At 46.5% G+C, this 19,843-nt stretch overlaps 1 protein-coding gene across 1 annotated transcript; it reads left to right on the top strand.

Annotated features, from left to right (window-relative positions):
* Positions 1-7,111: 7,111 nt before the first annotated feature.
* MTO1 (mitochondrial tRNA translation optimization 1) lies at positions 7,112-19,054 on the top strand. The gene is made up of 12 exons (XM_034766203.1): positions 7,112-7,307; positions 8,610-8,809; positions 9,714-9,831; positions 11,656-11,945; positions 12,530-12,642; positions 12,800-12,990; positions 13,330-13,460; positions 14,679-14,883; positions 14,964-15,135; positions 15,884-16,002; positions 16,548-16,705; positions 16,900-19,054. The coding sequence occupies exons 1-12, from the start codon at positions 7,112-7,114 to the stop codon at positions 17,074-17,076; spliced, it is 2,070 nt and encodes a 689-aa protein (XP_034622094.1). The 3' UTR covers positions 17,077-19,054.
* The last annotated feature ends 789 nt before the right edge of the window (positions 19,055-19,843 follow it).

Raw genomic sequence — 19,843 nt, 5'->3', positions numbered from 1 at the left:
ATTTGTCTTAGCTGCTGTTCTCATTGCCTGATCTGGACTGCATTTTTCTTGCCATCCATGGTAAATGGAGTTTCACGCCTTTACATTAGTTACTTTTTTAAGTGTTATTTTTATTACTCTTCGTACTTCATCATTTACCTTTGTTATCATTGTGCAGATGGATGCCATTGTGCTATTTAATTGGGCTTTTTTTAAATAACAAATGTCATTGAAAACATTAATAGTTGCAACCATCTTCAGCAATCACATCTCAAAGTGTTCCTAGTAGAGCACTTCCTGTTTGTATGGCAGCATTAGTTTTTAATTCTAAATTTTTGTTGTTTTTTAATTTTTTAATACACACATTTAGTCGTTGGTCTCTTGTATCTTTAAGGCTGACTGATTTCCTGGGTTGGTGTCAAAACTTCTTCAGTTTCCTTTGCTCCACCAATGGGGATTGCCTTTGTCAACAGTTAACTTGCCTCTCTATCCAGCACCCTATTGCTTTTTCACGTCACCACTTGTGTGTAGAACTTTGTTCCCAAATATTCATCACAAGCCAGATTTTTAAAGAGTGAAAGCATATAGATGCTTTTGAAAATGCCATTAGTTGCCTAGATACCTTTATAAATCTGGCCCAAAGGGCATTATACTATCTTGTATGAAATCCTTCTCAAAGGCAAAGGTCTCCTGTATTATTTACTAAATATAAATATATAATCCTGAGATAGAGTGACAACCACAAGTATTCAAATATCATGTTTTACACCCAAAAGTAATTAAATATAAATAAATAAATACAAACATTTGGGGTTCTTCTAATTTGCCTTTTTGTTCTTGAGCCTTTAGAGTGCACTAGCTTCATAATTTTACTGTTACCTCTCAGACTCCATATACATAAAATGATTATTCATTCCTATAACATTCACTAGTTTTCAACTTCCAGTAATATGTGATTCCCCTTTCCCTGCGTCACTGAAAACTTATTAAAAATCCTTGTTTCTGTAAGTAATTCCCCAGCCTGCAAACTCTGAAGTGCATGCTTTGATTTTCTACTACTGTACTTCATTTGTTGCATACATAAATGTTGATTTTTTTTACTGAATTGTTTATACTTCTAATTGCATATTTTGTTATGATACATTTCAGTGATGTACTTCATTTTAACAAGTTTACTGCTCTGTACTGCCAAAATCAAGGATTTTTTAAACTGAATTAAGCTGTTATTCCTTTGTCTTAGTTGCCTTTCAGAGAAATTAAAGTGCCTTGTCTCCATTATGTTTTCATAGGGAGATAGCTAATGCTAGTTATCCCATGGTAAAAACAAATGTTTTCTTAACACTGAGGTCACAGATTATAATGCTGACTCAGATGTTAAATTAACCATTATCATTTAGAGCTTGACAACCCTGATTATTGATTGTGTGGCTAAAACTGCTCCTTTGCCATCAGAGGTACTTACAACGGAATGTCTGCAGCCTCCTCCCTCACCTTCCATTGTGTGGGAGTCAGTTAAAAATACTTAAAGCATTTTAAACTAAAGGAATGAATAGGGGCTCCCACCCCCACCATTTCCCTTATTCTCATCCTTTATGAAGGGCATGTGCAGATGGTGTGAAACTAGAGGTGTGAAGTTAATGCACACATACTACATCACCTTAAACCTGTGTGGACACTTTCACTCAAAAGTAAAGTGGCCTTATTTTTGACAAAGTCAGTCAGGGCAACCATAGGAGATTGCAGGAGTTTTTCCCCAGCACACTATTAATCATCAGGCCTTTTACCTGTGTTGAACATTTTAAAAATTTTATATAGTCCAGGTGTAGCCCACTTTTGATTTTTGAAGTCCAAAGAGAAGACGTGAAGTAATGGAGCACTCGTAAAATCATAGAATTATAGGACTGGCAGGGACCTTGACAGGTCATCTAGTCCAGTCCCCTGCACTGAGGCAGGATTAAGTATTATCTAAACCATTGGTCTCCTATCTTTTTATGCACAAGATCACTTTTTTTATTAAGTGCAACCCAGGATCTACCCTGTCCCTTCCTCAAAGCCCACCCCCACTTCATCCCCCCCCCCCATCGCTTGCTCTCCCCCACCCTCACTCATTTTCACTGGACTGGGGCAAGGGGTTGGGGTTCTGGAGGGGGTGTGGGCTCTGGGCTGGGGTTGAGGGGTTAGGAGTGTGGGAGGGGGCTCCGGGCTGAGCCTGGGGCAGAGGGTTGGAGTGCAAGAGGGGGCTCAGGGTGCGAGCTCTGGGAGGGAGTTTGGGGGCAGGAGGATCTCCGGGCTGGGGCAGAGTGCTGGGGTGCAGGAGAGGGTATGAAGAGCTCTCTGCCTGCCCACGCCACTCCTGGAAGGGCCAAAGCGCCCCAGCGGTCCCGGGGGGGGGGCACATGGCTCTGCGCACTGCCCCTCTCTGCAGGCACCACTTCCACAGCTCCCATTGGCCACAGTTCCCCATTCCCAGCCAATGGGAGCTGAAGGGGCGCTGCTTGCAAGCATGAGCTGCACGCAGAGACCCCTGCCCTCCTCCACCTCCTGGGCTGCAGGAGTGTGCTGGCTGCTTCCAGGAGCAGCGTGGGGCCAGGGCAGGCAGGGAGCCTGCCTTAGCCCCGCTGCATCGCTGGACTTTTACTGGCCGGAGATTGTGATTGACTTGGAAACTCTCCAGGATCGTGATCGACTGGTTGGTGACCACTGATCTAAGCCATCCCTGACAGGTGTTTGTCTAACCTGTTCTTAAAAACCTATAGTGACAGAGATTCCACAACCTCCTGAGGTAATTTGTTCCAGTACTTACCTACCCTTACAGTTAGGACAGTTTTCCAAATATCTAATCTAAGGATATGTCTTCACTACCAATGTTAAAGCTACTTTAACGTAGCTGTGTAGTCGTGGCACCAGCACTGGGAGAGAGCTCTCCCAGCGCTGTAAAAAACCCACCCTCACGAGGCGAGTAGCTACCAGCGCTGAAACTTGCATCGCTCGGGGGGGGGGGGTGTTTTTTCACCCTCCTGGGTGAGAAAGTTTCAGCTCTGTAAAGTGGCAGAGTAGACAAGGCCTAAATCTCCCTTGCTGCAATTTAAGTCCACTACTTCTTGTCCTATTCTCAGTGGATAAAGAGAACGATTTATCACACTCCTCTTTATAACAACATTTTACGTACTTGAAGATGGTTATCATGCCCTTCCTCCACATCTCCATTTTTCTTCTACAGACTAAACAATCCGAATTTATTCAGTCTTTCCTCATAGTTATATTTTCTTGACCTTTCATCATTTTTGTTATTCTCTCTGGATTTTCTCCAATATGTTCACATCTTTCCCGACGTGTGGTGCCCAGAACTGGGCATAATACCAGTTAAGGCCTTATCAGTGCTGAGTAGAGTGGAAGAATTACTTTTTGTGTCTTGCTTACAACACTCCTGCTAATACATCCCAGAATGATGTTCACTTCTTTTGCAACAGTATTACATTGCTGACTCATTTAATTTGTGATCCACTATAATCCCCAGATCCTTTTTTGAAGATCTCACAAAATTAAGTGATTGGGCAACAAAAAGGCAAATGAAATTTAATGTGCATAAATGTAAAGTAATGCACATTGGAAAAAATAACCCCAACTATACATACAATATGATGGGGGCTAATTTAGCTACAACGAATCAGGAAAAAGATCTTGGAGTCATTGTGGATAGTTCTCTGAAGACATCCATGCAGTGTGCAGAGGCGGTCAAAAAAGCAAACAGGATGTTAGGAATCATTAAAAAGGGGATAGAGAATAAGACGGAGAATATATTATTGCCCTTATATAAATCGATGGTACGCCCCATCTTGAATACTGCGTACAGATGTGGTCTCCTCATCTCAAAAAAGATATACTGGCACTAGAAAAGGTTCAGAGAAGGGCAACTAAAATGATTAGGGGTTTGGAACGGGTCCCATATGAGGAGAGATTAAAGAGGCTAGGACTTTTCAGCTTGGAAAAGAGGAGACTAAGGGGGAATATGATAAAGGTATATAAAATCATGAGTGATGTGGAGAAAGTAGATAAGGAAAAGTTATTTACTTAGTCCCATAATTCAAGAACTAGGGGGCCACCAAATGAAATTAATGGGCAGCAGGTTTAAAACAAATAAAAGGAAGTTCTTCTTCACACAGCGCACAGTCAACTTGTGGAACTCCTTGCCTGAGGAGGTTAAGAAGGCTAGTATTATAACAGCGTTTAAAAGAGAACTGGATATATTCATGGAAGTTAAGTCCATTAATGGCTATTAGCCAGGGTGGGTAAGGAATGGTGTCCCTAGCGTCTGTTTGTCAGAGGGTGGAGATGGATGGCAGGAGATAGATCACTTGATCATTACCTGTTAGGTTCACTCCCTAAGGGGCACCTGGCATTGGCCACTATCAGTAGACAGGATACTGGGCTAGATGGACCTTTGGTCTGACCCAGTACAGCTGTTCTTATGTTCTTATGAAGTACAGTACTTCTTCTTCGAGTGCTTGCTCATATCCATTCCATTAGGTGTGCGCGCGCCGCGTGCACGATCGTCGGAAGATTNCGCCGGGTCGGCTGGGGTATATATTCAGCGCCATGAAGGCGCCACTCTAGGGGGCTCCACAGCCGACCCGCCGGTGTTGCTAGGGTAGAAAATCTTCCGACGATCGTGCACGCGGCGCGCGCACACCTAATGGATTGGATATGAGCAACACATCTCGAAGAACAACAGTTACAACGGTGAGTAACCGTCTTTTTCCCATTGTCCTCCTCCTCTTCCTCATCCAAGAATCGCATTCTCATCCATCTCCTTGTAGAAGTGGCATGTCTGCAGTGCTGCAAAAGAGCAACTGTCCACCTCCCTTGCCTTCTGGTACGCTTGCTGCAGTTCCTTGATTTTCACATGGCACAGTTGCATGTCTCTGGTGTGGCCCTTCTCCCTCATGCCCTGTGCAATCTGCTCATAGATGTCTACGTTTCTATGGCTGGATTGGAGCTGTGCCTGCACAGCCTCTTCTCCCCACAGACTAAGAAGATCCACCACCTCTTGTGTACTCCCGGCTACAGTACATTTACATTGTGGAGCCACCATGATCAGTTGTGCAGGTGAGCTCTTGGAAATTTAAAAGTTCACAGTCCTTTAACAGGAAGGTGTTTCCTGTGTATCTGGCTGCTGTGCAGCAGAGTTGAAAATGTTTCCCAGAACGGTCACCGTTGTTGCCGGCACAGGGGCCCGAGGACAGCAACAGTGGGGTTCGTTGCCCGGAGTGCTTCATGCCAATAAACATACCGGGGTGGAGAAACAATCAAAGTTTATTTGAGATCTCAAAGTGGTGCAAGGAGACAGGCAAGTCTCAAATAGAGCACACCAGCAAAAACAGTTTCTCTCTTCTTTATACATTTTACAACTAAGGCCCCCCTCTCTCCCCCTCTCTCCCCCCCCTCCTCTACTCCCCCACCCCTCTCTACCGAAGGCATGTTTATACATTTAAGCAACTAAATCATTCTAGGGCTATAAATCTAGCTTGTTAGTAACTTCTCCCTAAACAGTTATTTGGTCCTGTTTACCCTTAGTTTATTACCCCTTCCCCTGCTAGAAACATGCAAACCTCATCATCATTGTTTGGTACCTGAAATGAACATTCCAATTCCTGTCCTTGGTTGTTAAGGTCGATTAGAGTTAAACATGGAAGGACAGAGTTTAAACATGGAAGAACTCTGGCTCAGGCAGGCCTAGTAACCCCAACACCGTGGAGCATTGTGGGACGCTTCCAGTTAGGTCGACATAAGCAACGCAGTGTCTATACTGCTTCTAAGTCGACCTAACAACATTGAATTAAGCACTAAACCTCTTGTGAAGGTGGAGTAATTCATTCGATGTAGCAGGCAAGTTACTGCAGTGGGATCTGGTAGTGTAGATACAGACATTATTAGCTTTACATAACCTGCCTTATGGACGTAACTCCATAGCGTACACTAGGCCACAGAGAGGAGAAGGCCGGAGAAAAAATAGGATCAGCAGGCAATAGACTGATCTGTTTGTGCTCAAGTAGAGAAGTGCAAATTTTGTTTTGAAAACATGTTTGCTATGTGTAACCGTGACAACAGGGCTGAGGATGGGGAGGCGCTATGCGGAACAATGGTAGAGTTTCTGCCTCATAGCTTGCATTCATAAATATTGCAAATACCGTTTACAATGCTTTGCATACACTAAGTTGTTGTTTACGGTAGGCCCTACAATTTCTAATCTGCTAAGGAAAGAGACCAGGCCAGCAACGAACAAAGCAACAGCTTCCCTCAGGGCTCGGCAGAGAGCAGCCCCATAGCTGAATTCTGTACAGCGCTTTTCCAAATTCCAAAAACACCTGGCTGTTTGTGTGCCCATTTAACGCAGAGACACACATCTCCCCATGGGGACAGCCCGGGGCGGGGCGGGCGCCCCCCCAGCCATCGCAGCTCCATTGCTCCTCCGGGGGCAGGAGACGAGGCGCGGCAGGCTAACCACCGCCCCCCATCTCTCCCAATGAGCTACCCCTGGGGCCTCAGACTGGGAAATCGTGACGGGCCAGCGACAAACACCAGCCACTGACAAGTATCAGAGGGGTAGCCGTGTTAGTCTGAATCTGTAAAAAGCAACAGAGGGTCCTGTGGCACCTTTGAGACTAACAGAAGTACTGGGAGCATAAGCTTTCCTGGGTCAGAACCTCACTTCTTCAGATGCAAGCAGCATCTGACGTCACTCACGGCCAGCAGGGCAGCCACTGCGTGAAAGGGGCGGGGTTCGGCTCTTCTCCCTCCCCGGGGCCGCACGCAAGCGGGGCCGGGCACGTGACTCGCAGCCTCGGAAATTCCGCGGACGGGGGAGGCCGCGGTGCCTATCCCCTCAGTCCTCCAGTGCAGACGGGGCGCGCTTGCTGCGCCTCGGTCGCCGCGATGGTGCTGACTTCGTGCTCCGCCCTCTCGTTGTCGGCGACCTTCCAGGGGCGGGGCCAGGAGACCGCAGACATGGCGGCGACCAGGGGGCGCGTGGAATGCCGGGTCCGCGGTTCATTCTTCCGCTGACCCCGGGCCTCGCCGCCTCCCACCCGCGACGTGACAGCGGGGAAGCCCCCGAGGTCTCAGAGCCGCCCCCATGTTCCTGCTCCGCCGCCGCCGCGCGCTGCCGTCCGCCCCGATGCCCTGGCGCCGGCGCGCGGGGAGCGACGGCACCGCGCCTCGCTGGGATGTTCTCGTTATCGGCGGGGGCCACGCCGGGACGGAGGCGGCGGCAGCGGCGGCTCGGAGCGGGGTCCGGACGCTGCTCGTCACGCACAAGGCCGACACCATCGGTAACCGCGTCCTCCGGAGCCCGTCAGCCGCTCCAGCTGCGCTGTGCCCCCCTCTGCGGCGTGTGGGCTCGCGGGTAGCGCCCGGCGCAGAGACTCGCAGCCCCCGGCTGATCGTAGGGCGCCTAAAGGGTCACAGCCACCGAGCCGGGGAGAGCATTCCTGGCCACCGGTGCTGTGGGACAGCTGGACACATCTAGGGTCCAGCAGGACTCGTCCATTACAAGCCCTAGGCCTGGTTTACACGTAAAACTTAGATCGACATAGCTGCATCGCTTGGGGGTGGAAAATTCACACCCCGAGGCTGATCTATGCCCCCCTCGCCCTTTCCCCCAGACGCTCCAAGGTGGAAGGAAGAATGCTTCCAAAAACTAGCTACCACTGCTTGGGAGGTGGAGTTCGTAAAGCACTGGAAAAAACCCTTTCATCAGTCTCTAGGATGTATCTACTCTATACTGCTATAATGGCATAGCTACAGTGCTGTAGCACCCATAACGTAGATGTGGCCATAATCACAAAAGGTCGATGCCTCTCCTTGCTCTGAGATGTCCTTCTTATGTCCTTCACTCAACTAGAATTACTTCTGTCTTAGGAGCAGGCAGGTCTACACTTAAAACTCTGCACTGATGCAGCTGTGCTCCTGTAATGCTAATATGAAGATGCTCTTACTCTGACAGAAGAGAGCTCTACCATCAGTGTAGTTTAATTTACCTCCCCAAGAGGTGGCAGCTATATCAACAAGAGAAGCTTTCCGCTGACAGCGCTGTCTACACCAGTCGGGCGGGGGGAGGGGTTGGCATAACAAACGTTGCACATGGGGTGTGGATTTTTCACACCCCTGTGTGACACAGTCATACCAATGTAAATCTGTAGTGTAGACCAGAGCTCAGGTTGAGTGTCTAACTAGCTAGCTGTCATTGAAACACTGTCCTTGGCTTGAAGCTTCAGTGACTACATTGTCTTTCTATGATGTATATGAGAAACAGCTGAGCTTCACCGCCATACTTGTGGCACACACAGTCCGTTTCCCCTAGCAGCTTTGCATGTGTGGCAGAACCCAGTGGATTCTGTGGCCACATAGCAATATGTAACTAACCTTTTAGTAGTTTCTGTGATGTCTCAGAAGCAGCATAGACGTATAGAATGAGTATGAGGCTAGGAGCCAGGATCCCTGGTCTAATGGCCAGTTCTGATATTGTGGCCTTGAGCTACCTTCTTGTTAAACAGTAGTAATAAATGCTAGGGTTCAGAAAATGTAAGGCTGCCATTAGCTGATGATAAAAGGCTCTCTTGTGTTTTATCTAGGGCAAATGTCATGTAACCCTTCCTTCGGTGGCATTGGAAAGGGGCATCTCATGAGAGAGGTAGATGCCCTGGACGGGCTGTGCGCTCGGATCTGTGATCAGTCTGGAGTTCATTACAAGGTGCTAAACCGGCGTAAGGGGCCTGCTGTGTGGGGTCTCCGAGCCCAGATTGATAGGAAACTCTATAAAGAAAACATGCAGGTGAGAATGACATGGCGGGGGAGAAGAGAAGTAATGGGGCAAAATGGGACAGGGAAATTTTTGACTGGGTCAAGGGAAATGGGAGAGAAGTAAAACTTGGGTCTAATTAGAGAAACAAATAACCCACCATTGTTCTGGTGTCCGCATTTTTTAAAGGATGTTGAAAAATTGAGAGGGTGCAGAGAAAAGACAAAACTAATTTGAGGCTGGAAACCGTGTCTTACAATGTGAGACTGAAAGAGCTCAATTTGTTTAGCTTATAAAAAAAAAAAAATCTAGAGGCGACTTAATTATGGTGTACAAGTAGCTTTGTGGGGAGAAAATACTAGGTACTAAATGGCTCTTTAATCTAGCTGGGAAAGACATGACAAGAATCAATGGCTGGAAACTGAAACCAGACAAATTCAAATTGGAAATAAGGCACAGTTTTTTAACAGTGAACGTGATTAACCACTAGGGAATGGGAAATGAGGGGTCCTCCATCTCTTAAGTCTTCAAGACTGGAAGCCTTTCTGCGAGATACTTTTGTCAAACACAAGTTATTGAGCTCAATGCAAGGTAACTGGCTAAAAAATGTATGACCTGTGTTGTACAGGAGATCTGAATAGATGATCTAATTGTTTCTTCTGGACTTAAAATCTATTAGTCCTTCATTTCCATTTAATAAATCCCAAACAGTGCAGTAATTGGATGTCCTGGACAGCGAGTTGGATCACAAGTACAGTGAAATGACCTGATGACAGAGTGGGAAAGCAATGGGGTGAAGGAAAGGAAGCTCTGTGTATGCAGGAGGGAGGCTGTTGCTGAATGTTTTGGGGAAGAGGTTCTGAGATGTTATTTTGAGGGGACGGTAGGCCCATCTTAGTGATGTATGGACACTCAATACTTCCTTTTTTCGTGGCAGAAAGAAATCCTTAACACTCCACTGCTGACTGTTCATGAGGCATCTGTGGAGGATCTTCTCCTGACGGAACCAGAGCCAGACCGACCTGGGAAATGCCAAGTCAGTGGAGTCATTCTAGGTACGTACTGGAAGCTCAAGGTGCTTCACTGGGTTGGTTATGTCTTGGCCCTAAGTGGGACCATGAGAGTAAACATGTCTGATTCCTCAAGTTGACTTGTGCTCGAAGTCGGGACTGGTAAAAGGATAAGGAGTCTTTCGTTAATCTGCTTTAGGTTGAGTATGTGTGAAACAAACCAGCTGTCACAGTGGCGGGTGTGAGAACTAGGTGATTTGGGGAACAGATTTGCAAAGGTTTATCTCTAGATCAGTCGTTCAGAATATGTCCGAGGCTATATGAGAAGATTTTTGTTGGGTTAATCAGGTGTGCCGAATACAAACTCCTTTCCGTCTAACTAGTGTTTGACTTGTGAAAAAGAGTATATTTTTCTTAGTACAGTTTCTAGTGAATGTTATCCACATTACAGCCATCACCATCACACATAGCACCAACTGACTCCCTTGCTGACAGTCTCATGAAGATGGAGAACTGCATGGAACTGGTCCCTAGAAGTGGGCTTTTCAGGGTAGCCATCAGGCATGAGAGAAGTGTAGAAGAAATTGTTCGTAATGCTTATTTTGTGGTTATCTGGTTGTCATCCTATCTCAGTAGAAGAACTTCAGACACCATTGCTGCCAGACCAACACCTTTCCCTATAGTAACACGAAAATAAGCAGCTTTGCACTGATGAGGCCTTTTACTTTAACTGTTTCATGTTTGTAAGTTCTTGTGTTTCCTCTGTCACTTTACTGATGAGGACCTAAAATCTGTAGATAAAATCTTAATTCTTCCTATCAAAAAGAAATTCTAAACACTCAAGGACCCTCCAGCTGTCTCTGTCATTAGTTCTTGGTGGGGAAGGAAAGGGTCTCTTTCATTTCATTGTCACACGTCATTGAAATGTGGGTCCGCAACTTATTGTGTTGTAGGAGCGGCAGTGATCTATGCTCTGTATAACTATGCTATGTATAACCTGTATACTCAAAATACTGTTGAGTATTTTGAGTTTGTTATACTTCCCTCCCCCCCGCCCTTTTTTTTTTTGTCTCCTCTTCCTCTCTGAATACCTGTGAAGTGGCTTTCCCCCTTCCTCTCCCTCCTGGAATGTTTGTGGGATGAATGGGCTGGTTGAACACTTGGAAGATCAGAAGAGCTTCCAGGTAGATAAGGTGTCTGAGACTCTGATTAGGCAGCGATCACACACCCAGTGCATGGACACTGCCCGAGGTGGAGTGTGACCAACCAGATGCGGCCAAGTCATCTCTAGTCTCAGGCCATGAGGAGCAGGTCCTTAAAAGGGGAAGGGGCCATGTGCTCAAGGAGGCACTCACAAGGTTGTACCTCCCGTGAAGGCCCTTCGCCCGGGACCGCCTGGCCAGTGGTTCACTGCGTTGCATTTCATTGTGCCTCGGAAAGACTTCTCTCAGTCGCACCGTCCATTGCTGCACTGTGGGGCACTTATCTTCAAGGATCCTGACATCTCCAGTGCCGTGCCTGTCCTGGGAGCATGAGTATGCGAGTGTGAGTGTAACCACTCCCCCTTCCTTTGAGCTTAGCTATCAGTATAATAAATGTGCTGCTTTCTGCCAAATTCTGGTGGGTCATTAGTCCTCCCTAAGCTTACTAGCTGGCCCAATTTCGGGTAACAATTGGGCTTTGCTCTGGTCACTGGCACTCGCTCTCATCCCCTCAGATGAGGGTGAGACAGAGTACTGGGAAGGTTAAATTGCACCTGGTTTTGTGTCTCCATTAGTTTTCTCTGTATTGACAAGAGGCACACGGAAATTCAGTGGAGAATGTGGGCTGGTGCTAGGTAACAGCACCAGAAACATGATTGTATTCCAGGGGATGGAAGCAGAGTCCACGCTGGGAGTGTCATCCTGACTACGGGCACGTTTCTGAGGGGGATGGTCTTCATCGGATTAAAGATGCATCCCGCTGGGCGATTAGGGGATCAGCCCTCCATTGGGCTGGCTCAGACCTTGGAGAAACTGGGATTTGCTGTGGGAAGGCTGAAGACTGGGACCCCACCTCGACTGGCCAAAGACTCTATTGACTTCAGCGTTCTGGAGAGACACATGGCTGACAACCCTCCTGTGCCATTCAGCTTCCTCAGTGAGGCTGTGTGGATCAAGGTGGGATTGAATGCTGACAATACACGTGCAGTTGGGGTGAGCTGGGAGAGTGCTCTCAGTGATCCCTATATTGCTGTGATCAGTACCATCAAGGCAGTGTGTGGGTGGGGTCTGCTGGCTGAGGAAGTGGTCTTGTCAGTGTTTGACCCATGCAATCAGAGGGTATCGAGTTACCTCGCCTTGATGGCTCAGAATTCAACTTCTCTGAATTAGCTAGGAAGGCTAAGGCCACGAACCGCCACCCCATATCTATCACCTTCCTTGGGATATCTGTGCTGTAATTGGGTGGGTAGTGTATTGATTAGAGCAGAGAACATGGTTTCAAGGCTCCCAAAGTTTTACTACTCTCTGCCACTGACTCACTCTTCAGCTTGTTATTTAACATCACTGAACATCTGTGCAGTGGGGATGACAACACTACCCCCCTTTCAGTGCTATTATGAATGTTAGATAATGTTTGTAGAGCCTTTTGAGGTCTTTAGATAAAAAGTGCTAAGTATTATTAGTATTAAATATTATAAGTATTAAATAAGTGCAAAGTATTATTGTTGGATTAAATCCAAGTGATTCTTGATCTCTGTCAGCCAGAAGATCAGCTCTCATGCTATCAAACTTTCACCAATGCCAAAGTGGAGCAAATCATCCACGATAACCTTCACCTGAACAACCATGTACGGGAGACAACAAGAGGGCCCCGGTGAGTATGGGCATCCTGGAGAGATCTGTGTGTAGTGATCTGACTGCTCATCTGAAGCCCTCTGGGTCTCCCTTTTATAGCTTCTGGGAGGGCTGTTGTCAGAGATTGCTTCTCTCCAGGTCAGCACTCTTGTTCTGATGGATATTCCCTGTTGCAGATACTGTCCCTCGCTTGAATCCAAAGTTCTGCGCTTTCCAAACCGCATTCATCAGCTGTGGCTGGAGCCTGAGGGTCTGGATTCCAACATCATCTACCCCCAAGGGATGTCAATGACTCTGCCGCCGGAGCTCCAGGAGCAGGTGATTGCATGCATCCCTGGCTTGGAGAAAGCCAAGATGGTGCAGCCAGGTGAGTGAGGGCCAGATCACTCCAACCAGTGTGAGCTGGCCCTTTCCAGACCAGCTTTCCATTGAAGGGGGTGGAGGGGAGTCTACATTACATCTACATTGCAAAGGCATCTGGAAATATGACCCCTATTGTACCCGGAGGCTGAGGGTGTGAAAAAACCTATATGCCATTGCACTTTGGGGGGGGGGGGGGGCGGCGGCGGCTATGGGGAGGTGTTGTATCATGCTGAGCTGTCAGTGGGAATTCTGACACCTTTATTCTGTGAAATGAGGCAGGGGTGTTTGAATTTCTTCCCCTGATGGATGACTGATTTTTGTCTGTCTGGTTTGCTTATAATAGGCTATGGGGTTCAGTATGACTTTCTGGACCCCCGTCAGCTCAGTGCTTCCCTTGAGTCCCGTCTTGTTCAGCGACTCTTCTTTGCAGGACAGATAAATGGCACCACGGGCTATGAAGAAGCTGCAGCCCAGGTGAGCAGATCTGGGAGTGCATGTTCCACACTCAGAAGGGGAATGGATATAACCTGAAAGGCCTTCTCTGAACTAGCAAGCCTGGTAGATGTAATTCACCTCCAGTGCAGCCCCCAATAGCAGTAACAGTGTAGTGCAGACAGAGAACAGCTTTGCCACTGTGTCATCCAACACTACTCACAGCTTGCCTGCATCCTGCCTGCAACCTTGATTACCACTGCTGGAGTCGCATCAGTGATGCATTACAGCTACAAAGTCTGTTTAAATAAATAATATAAAATAAATAAATAAATAAATAAAAAATATTAGTTAGTGTAGACACCGCCAAATGGGCAGTGTGGAGACTGCACTCCTGATGGGCATGACTGGAAGCACATGTGAAAAGTCTCCAATGGCTACATTGACTGACGATGTCTTAGAACTCTGACCCCAATCAGCAACTGCAGCACTGGACTATGAGTGGAGAAGCACTGACATTAAAAAAACAAAACAATCTAGTGGTACTGAACAGCACTGCAAACCATATATTACTGTGTCAGACAGTTGCTGCCTTGTCGCTCTTCTTCCTCCTGCACATGATCCCAGTGCTGTTCCCAGCTGGGCACTGCCTGAGTTGTGGATATGATCTGGGATTATGCGCACATGGCCGTCAGAGCATTCAGTAGTAAAGGCCCTGCTATTCTCAGGAACAGCTTTCCTACAACTTAGTTTTTAAAAATACCAAGGAATCCTAATGTCAGCCCAAGAGGCTAGTTCCCTGGTGCCAGGTGTGATTATTGGTAGCAAGGACTAACTAATCTGGAAGATCTGCAGAAAAAGAATTCTTCTCAGGAGACAGACAGACAGATATACAGACAGGTAGGATCGCATCGCCAGTTAGTCCCTCTGAATTGATTAAGTAACAATGATGACTAGCTTCAAGCAGTCTGGCCTAGCATTCAGGTTGAAAGATAGTCACTATGACACACTGCTTTCAGTTGGGGGAGAAGAAGGAGGGGATTCTCAGAGCTCTGGAAGGGATGTGGAGAGCCTCTTTTTTCCCAGTGTGGGAATAAAACCACTAGGGCTGTTAAAGCATCACAGACCGTCACACACCTCATGTGACACGGAGTGTGCTACACAGATCTAGTGGCTTATATTTGGCCACATGTGTGGATCAGGGAAGCACCATTGTGCTGGCTTCGCAGCAGCTCCTGTGACCATTTTGCTGTCTGGCAGGGAGTGATTGCTGGGATCAACGCTGGCCTGCGTGTCAGTGGCAAGCCCCCTTTTATCATTAGCCGCACAGAGGGCTACATCGGAGTCTTGATTGATGACCTCACTACCCTGGGCACCAACGAACCATACCGCATGTTCACCAGCCGAGTGGAATTCCGCATGTCTCTACGGCCCGACAACGCAGACAGCAGGCTCACCCTCCGAGGTAGGCAGTTGCTTCTCCTGGTGATGTTCACAGCCCTGTCTGTGCACCTTCTCTCGCTCACACACACTCTCTCTATGAAGGTTTTGAGGAAGCTGGCTGTGTGTCCCAACAGCGATATGCACAGACATCTCAGATGAAGGCTACTTTAGAGGAGGCAATAGCAGTGCTAAAATCTCTTCAGTTCACCGCCACCAAATGGGCCAGGCTGATTCCAGAGGCTTCCATAAGCACCAGTCGAAGCTCCCTTGCCAGGTAAAGGCTACAGCTGATCCTTTCTTGTCTGTCCAGTGTGTACTTCTGCAGAAGAGGCCTTTGCTTTTCTCTCCTCTGCTTTCTAAAACTCAGTAAATCTAATTCTGGGAGGTGGTGTAGTGGCAGACGGACAGCCTGTCTTTAGCCATGGAAGCGGTATAGCACTGGCTGCGGCAAAGTAGCATTTTCTATGCAATGTGCCTCAGCCCTGCGCTGGAGCGACTGTCTCCCTGGTTATGTGAAGGCACTCCACTCTTTAGCACTGGTCAGCCCTTGGAGCCTCTACTGAGACTGCTGACAAGGGAGGTGATAGTTGGACAATGTGGGCCTAGGAACTAGACTGAGACCACCAACTCATTTCAGCTAGGCCAGATGGTAGCAGTTCTTGGTCACGGTGGCCCTAGTCTCTCCATCTCTCCTCGTCTCCCCTTTCTTTACCTTCCCTTTTGTTGTTTTACAGGTCAATACCTGAAAACTCCCTTGTGAGGTACTTTCCAGTTTCAAGGTTCCTCAGATGCCATTATCTAGCCACCTTCTCCCTATTTGCCTACCCAAATGTGCACTCCTCTCAACAAAGAGCTGCTCTCCCTTACTCATCTGGTGGTGGCAGCAAAAGGGGATAGGTTCTGTGATCATTCATCTCTGAACTGACCTTGCCAAAGCTAAATTCAGCGGATCTCACTAGGAACAGCTGTTAACCTGTTCTGGGTAATTCGCTGGCCTTGCTACCATGTTCTTGTTTTCACAGTGCCCTTGACATCCTTCAATATCCAGAGGTCACCATGGAGCATTTGGCAAGAGCTATCCCAGAGCCCCTGAGAAAGTTTGCTGAATGGAGAGAACTGGCAGAGAGGCTGAAAATAGAAGGTATAGGAGTCTGCTAGTCCTCTGTAACCAGATCTGCTCAATGACTTTAGAGCTCATTCAGTGGTGAAGGAGCACAGAGCAGAAACCCCAGTCATCTCTGCATGGACTTGAGTGGGGAAAGAATTATTGTCACCAGAGCGTAGACCCATTCATCTCTGGCCCCCAACCCTCTCCTGGAGAGGCCCCTATTCTCCTACTCTTGGGATGCGAGAGAAATTGTCTCATTGTTCATTCTGTCCTGTTTTTTCCAACCATACCACTCCACCAATGGCTTGCAAGCTGCCCCAGAGGACCAGGCTCTCCTCGAGGGAGAGGATTATTGTCTGTGTTTATTCATTCCCATTGCAAGCTGAATTGGTGAAACTTTCCAAAGCACCTACAGGTGTTAAGCTCCCTAGTCCCTGGTAGTTAGAGGCTTAATTCTCTTAGGTACTTTTGAAAATCCCACCCAGAAGTCCTAGTTCTGGGGGCAAGAGCACCTGTGCTGTAAATGTATTGTATCTTTATTATTATTTTCTCTGTGCCCCCCACAACTCCCACTGCAGCTGTTTATGAGTGGCATGTAGCCAGCCAGCAGCAGGAAATAGAGGAAGTACGTCGAGATGAAGCTCTCCAGCTGCCGGAGGACCTAGATTACTTTGCCATTGACGCATCGTTGTCCCAGGAAGTGCGAGAGAAACTAGATTCCAACCGCCCCCAGACGGTGAGGCACTGGGTCAGGGATGGGGATGGAACAGTGATGGACTCCCATCTAAGCACCAAAATGCTTCCATATCTGTCCAAGGGACTCTTTGTACGGGTGTCTAGTCTCTATCTGGAGTTGGATATCAATGGCTGGAATAAGGCTCATTGGAAAGCTTCAGAAACCAGTTGATCTATTACTGTTTCTGTCTACAGATCGGAGCAGTCAGTCGCATTCCTGGAATTACACCAGCCGCCATTGTTAACCTGCTGACATTTGTGAAGACCAATCAGCAAAGGACAGAGCACATAAAGCACTCTAAGACTGGCAGATCCTTACCAGAGGGAAATAGGTTTGGGAAGAGTACATTTCAGAACTCAAGCTTGAGCTGAACTTCATGAGGAGGAACCAGAAAATGCCTTTGTTAAAATGCCTTCACGAAGGAGGGTATAAGTCATTAGACAGTACACCAATGGATATGCTACACCTGAAGCCAAAAACCATTCTATGACTTATGTCATCAGTTTAATCTGAAGTCAGCATACCCAGGAGCTTTTGTAGAGTGACCAGGAGTCTAAGTAGCTCATCAGTGTGTCTTGCTCCTCTTAAGTTAAAATAAAATGATGATGGGGATATCAGTCAACCAAGCACCTATTAAAAAGCATTGCTGAAAAAACATCCCTTCTATCAAAGGTGTTGACTAAGGAGGAACATATCGCCCTGTTGAGCAGCATGAGATGCTAGTGAGAACTAGAAAGCCAAGAGCCCAGTAACTCTCTGCTTATTTCTTCAGTAGGACTTGGATTTGTCCCCAGCTCTGCAGTGGCTGGTGCTGCCTTTCTTTTTATGTGATTTCAGCCAGCTGGAAACATTCCTGATTATGGAAAGAATTTATAAATACTTGCCTTATAGTAACTCTTTAATGGGCTGAGGGTAATGTTAAGATACATCCCCCTGTGCCTCAAATTTTAAAATTAACTTTGGAAGGAAACTCAATTGGGAGCGCTGGCTTCCAATCTGATCAGGAAGAAAAGTTAACTTTCAATGTAGATGAACCTTTAGTATTGTTTTTGTTTATTTATTTATTTAGTTTCCAGAAGCCGTTAACTTATGCCCAGCATATAGAGTGAGAAATGGTTACCCCAGAACACGGGAGGATGGGAAGATTGAATGTTTGATTGTACTTGATTAATTGTTATTACTCAGAAAAGTGATACTACAGAATGCTACCTTCCCTCAACAAACTTGCTCATTTTAGTGACAAAAATAAGCGCTCTACTCCTGTTAGCCCTGCAGAGTCAACAGAGCTAAGGCTGTGGGACCTGGAGTCTATTTCTTCTTATGCACCATCAACAGAGTTGTGTATTAATTTCCTGTCAGTTACACCTGTACAACCCAGCAAGACAATGAGTTTGTATGGGCATCACTGAAGGACTGATTTGACTTTAATATGGGCGGGCAGGCATGAGAAAGAACCCAGCTTTACTCTGCCTCTAGGTTGAGATTGCAGGGCTGGCATTTAGGAGAAAAAACATCTTTTTACTTTGAGACAAACGCACAATCCCCAATACCATTTTTACACACATCTTTCAGAGCAGAACTCCATTTCTAGGCCACATGTGGAACAGCTTTGGAGTGACTGCTCTTTTATTTATTTATTTTTAAATGGAGATATCCTATCTCCTAGAACTGGAAGGGACCTTGAAAGGTCATCGAGTCCAGCCCCCTGCCTTCACTAGCAGGACCAAGTACTGATTTTGCCTCAGATCCCTAAGTGGCCCCCTCAAGGATTGAGCTCACAATTCTGGGTTTAGCAGGCTAATGCTCAAACCACTGAGCTAGCCCTCCCCGCTAGGTTCTTGGGAAGCTGAGTGTAGTTGCCAGCCCTCTGTCATAAGCCTGAATTCACTGATGTCAAAACAATAGCACAAATGTGTCTTTTTGCCTGTTTGAAAACATAGAGGTAGATCACTTACTTACTGCAAAAACTAAATGCTGAATGGAGAATATACTTATAATGTTGTTTTGGGAGATTGCAATTAATTTTAGAATGCTGCAACACACACTTCTAATAGATAAACATAGCTTAAAATATTCATTATCCATGGAACATAATACAGAATTAATAGTGCTACAGAGACGCATGTGAGAGGAACTGAATGCCAACAATGATTTCCTGTATGCCAGTCCTCTTAGTTGTTTTACCATATAAATCTTGGAAGGACGTAAATATTCTCTAACAAAAAACAGTTAGCACTGGTATATATCCCATGATGGAACTGACTTTGCTGGACATTTCTCGCTCTAGGTCTTTCTCCTTTCCCCTTCCCTCCATGTTAAAAAGATTGTGTCTTTTAAGCAAAAAAAAAATTGCTTAAATTTCAGGAAGTATCTTAGGGATTGATTACCAGTCCTTGGAATTAACCAGGATGTCTGTGCCTGTGGGTAGGAGGAGAAGTCTGAAATAGCATTTCCTTTCAAGTATGAAAGCAGTGAGTGAGCAGGCTTGCCTAACTATCCCTGGTATCCAGCACTCTGTCAGCTCTTCAGAGGAGACTCACCCTCTCAGTTGCCACAAGAGATGAGAAAAGGTAAGCTGCACAATCCTAGATAATATGAAGAAACTCTTAGGTCTCTTCTAAACTGCAGCCATCCAGCAGTGGGATAGTCTGCATCACAAATATTTTACTCTGATATTAACAACTCAAAATAGTAGTATGTAATAAAGTACATCATAGCTGTAGCTCACTTAAAAGCTGAGATTGACATTTCCTTCAAACTTATTGTTGTTTTTAAAAAGATTAAATGTGAGCAAATGTAAACAAACATATGAAAAAGCAAATATTGCAGCTTTGTCCGGCCCAGGGGCTTGTACGAGGTTTATAAGGGTCCAGAACCCACTACAGATTGAGGTTGTGTGTATTACTTAATCTGTAAACTGTTCAGGGTAGGACTGTCTCTATATGTACAGGGCCTAGCCCAATGGGGTTCCCATCTCTGTTGGCATCTCTAGGTGCTATAATAATACAAAGTAATAATGTGTAATAAACTTATTCTATATTATTGCAGCCTCAGCTGGTGAGAATAGGCCAGTGTGGCCTGGATATCCTTTATAATGGGTGAGCAAACTACGGCCCTGGGGCCACATCCGGCCCTCCA

Source organism: Trachemys scripta, chromosome 3 (genome assembly GCF_013100865.1).
Source record: "Trachemys scripta elegans isolate TJP31775 chromosome 3, CAS_Tse_1.0, whole genome shotgun sequence".
Classification (NCBI taxonomy): domain Eukaryota; kingdom Metazoa; phylum Chordata; order Testudines; family Emydidae; genus Trachemys; species Trachemys scripta.
The sequence above is the reverse complement of the archived record's forward strand: the minus strand, read 5'-3'. Positions and strand labels throughout refer to the sequence as shown.

Bases quoted from the DNA above. Each gene is read 5' to 3' on its own strand.
- MTO1 (XM_034766203.1), top strand. From the start codon at position 7,112: ATGTTCCTGCTCCGCCGCCGCCGCGCGCTGCCGTCCGCCCCGATGCCC. The intron at 12,991-13,329 runs GTGAGTGAGGGC...TGCTTATAATAG, and splicing joins AGCCAAGATGGTGCAGCCAG to GCTATGGGGTTCAGTATGAC. The intron at 15,136-15,883 runs GTAAAGGCTACA...TTGTTTTCACAG, and splicing joins AGTCGAAGCTCCCTTGCCAG to TGCCCTTGACATCCTTCAAT.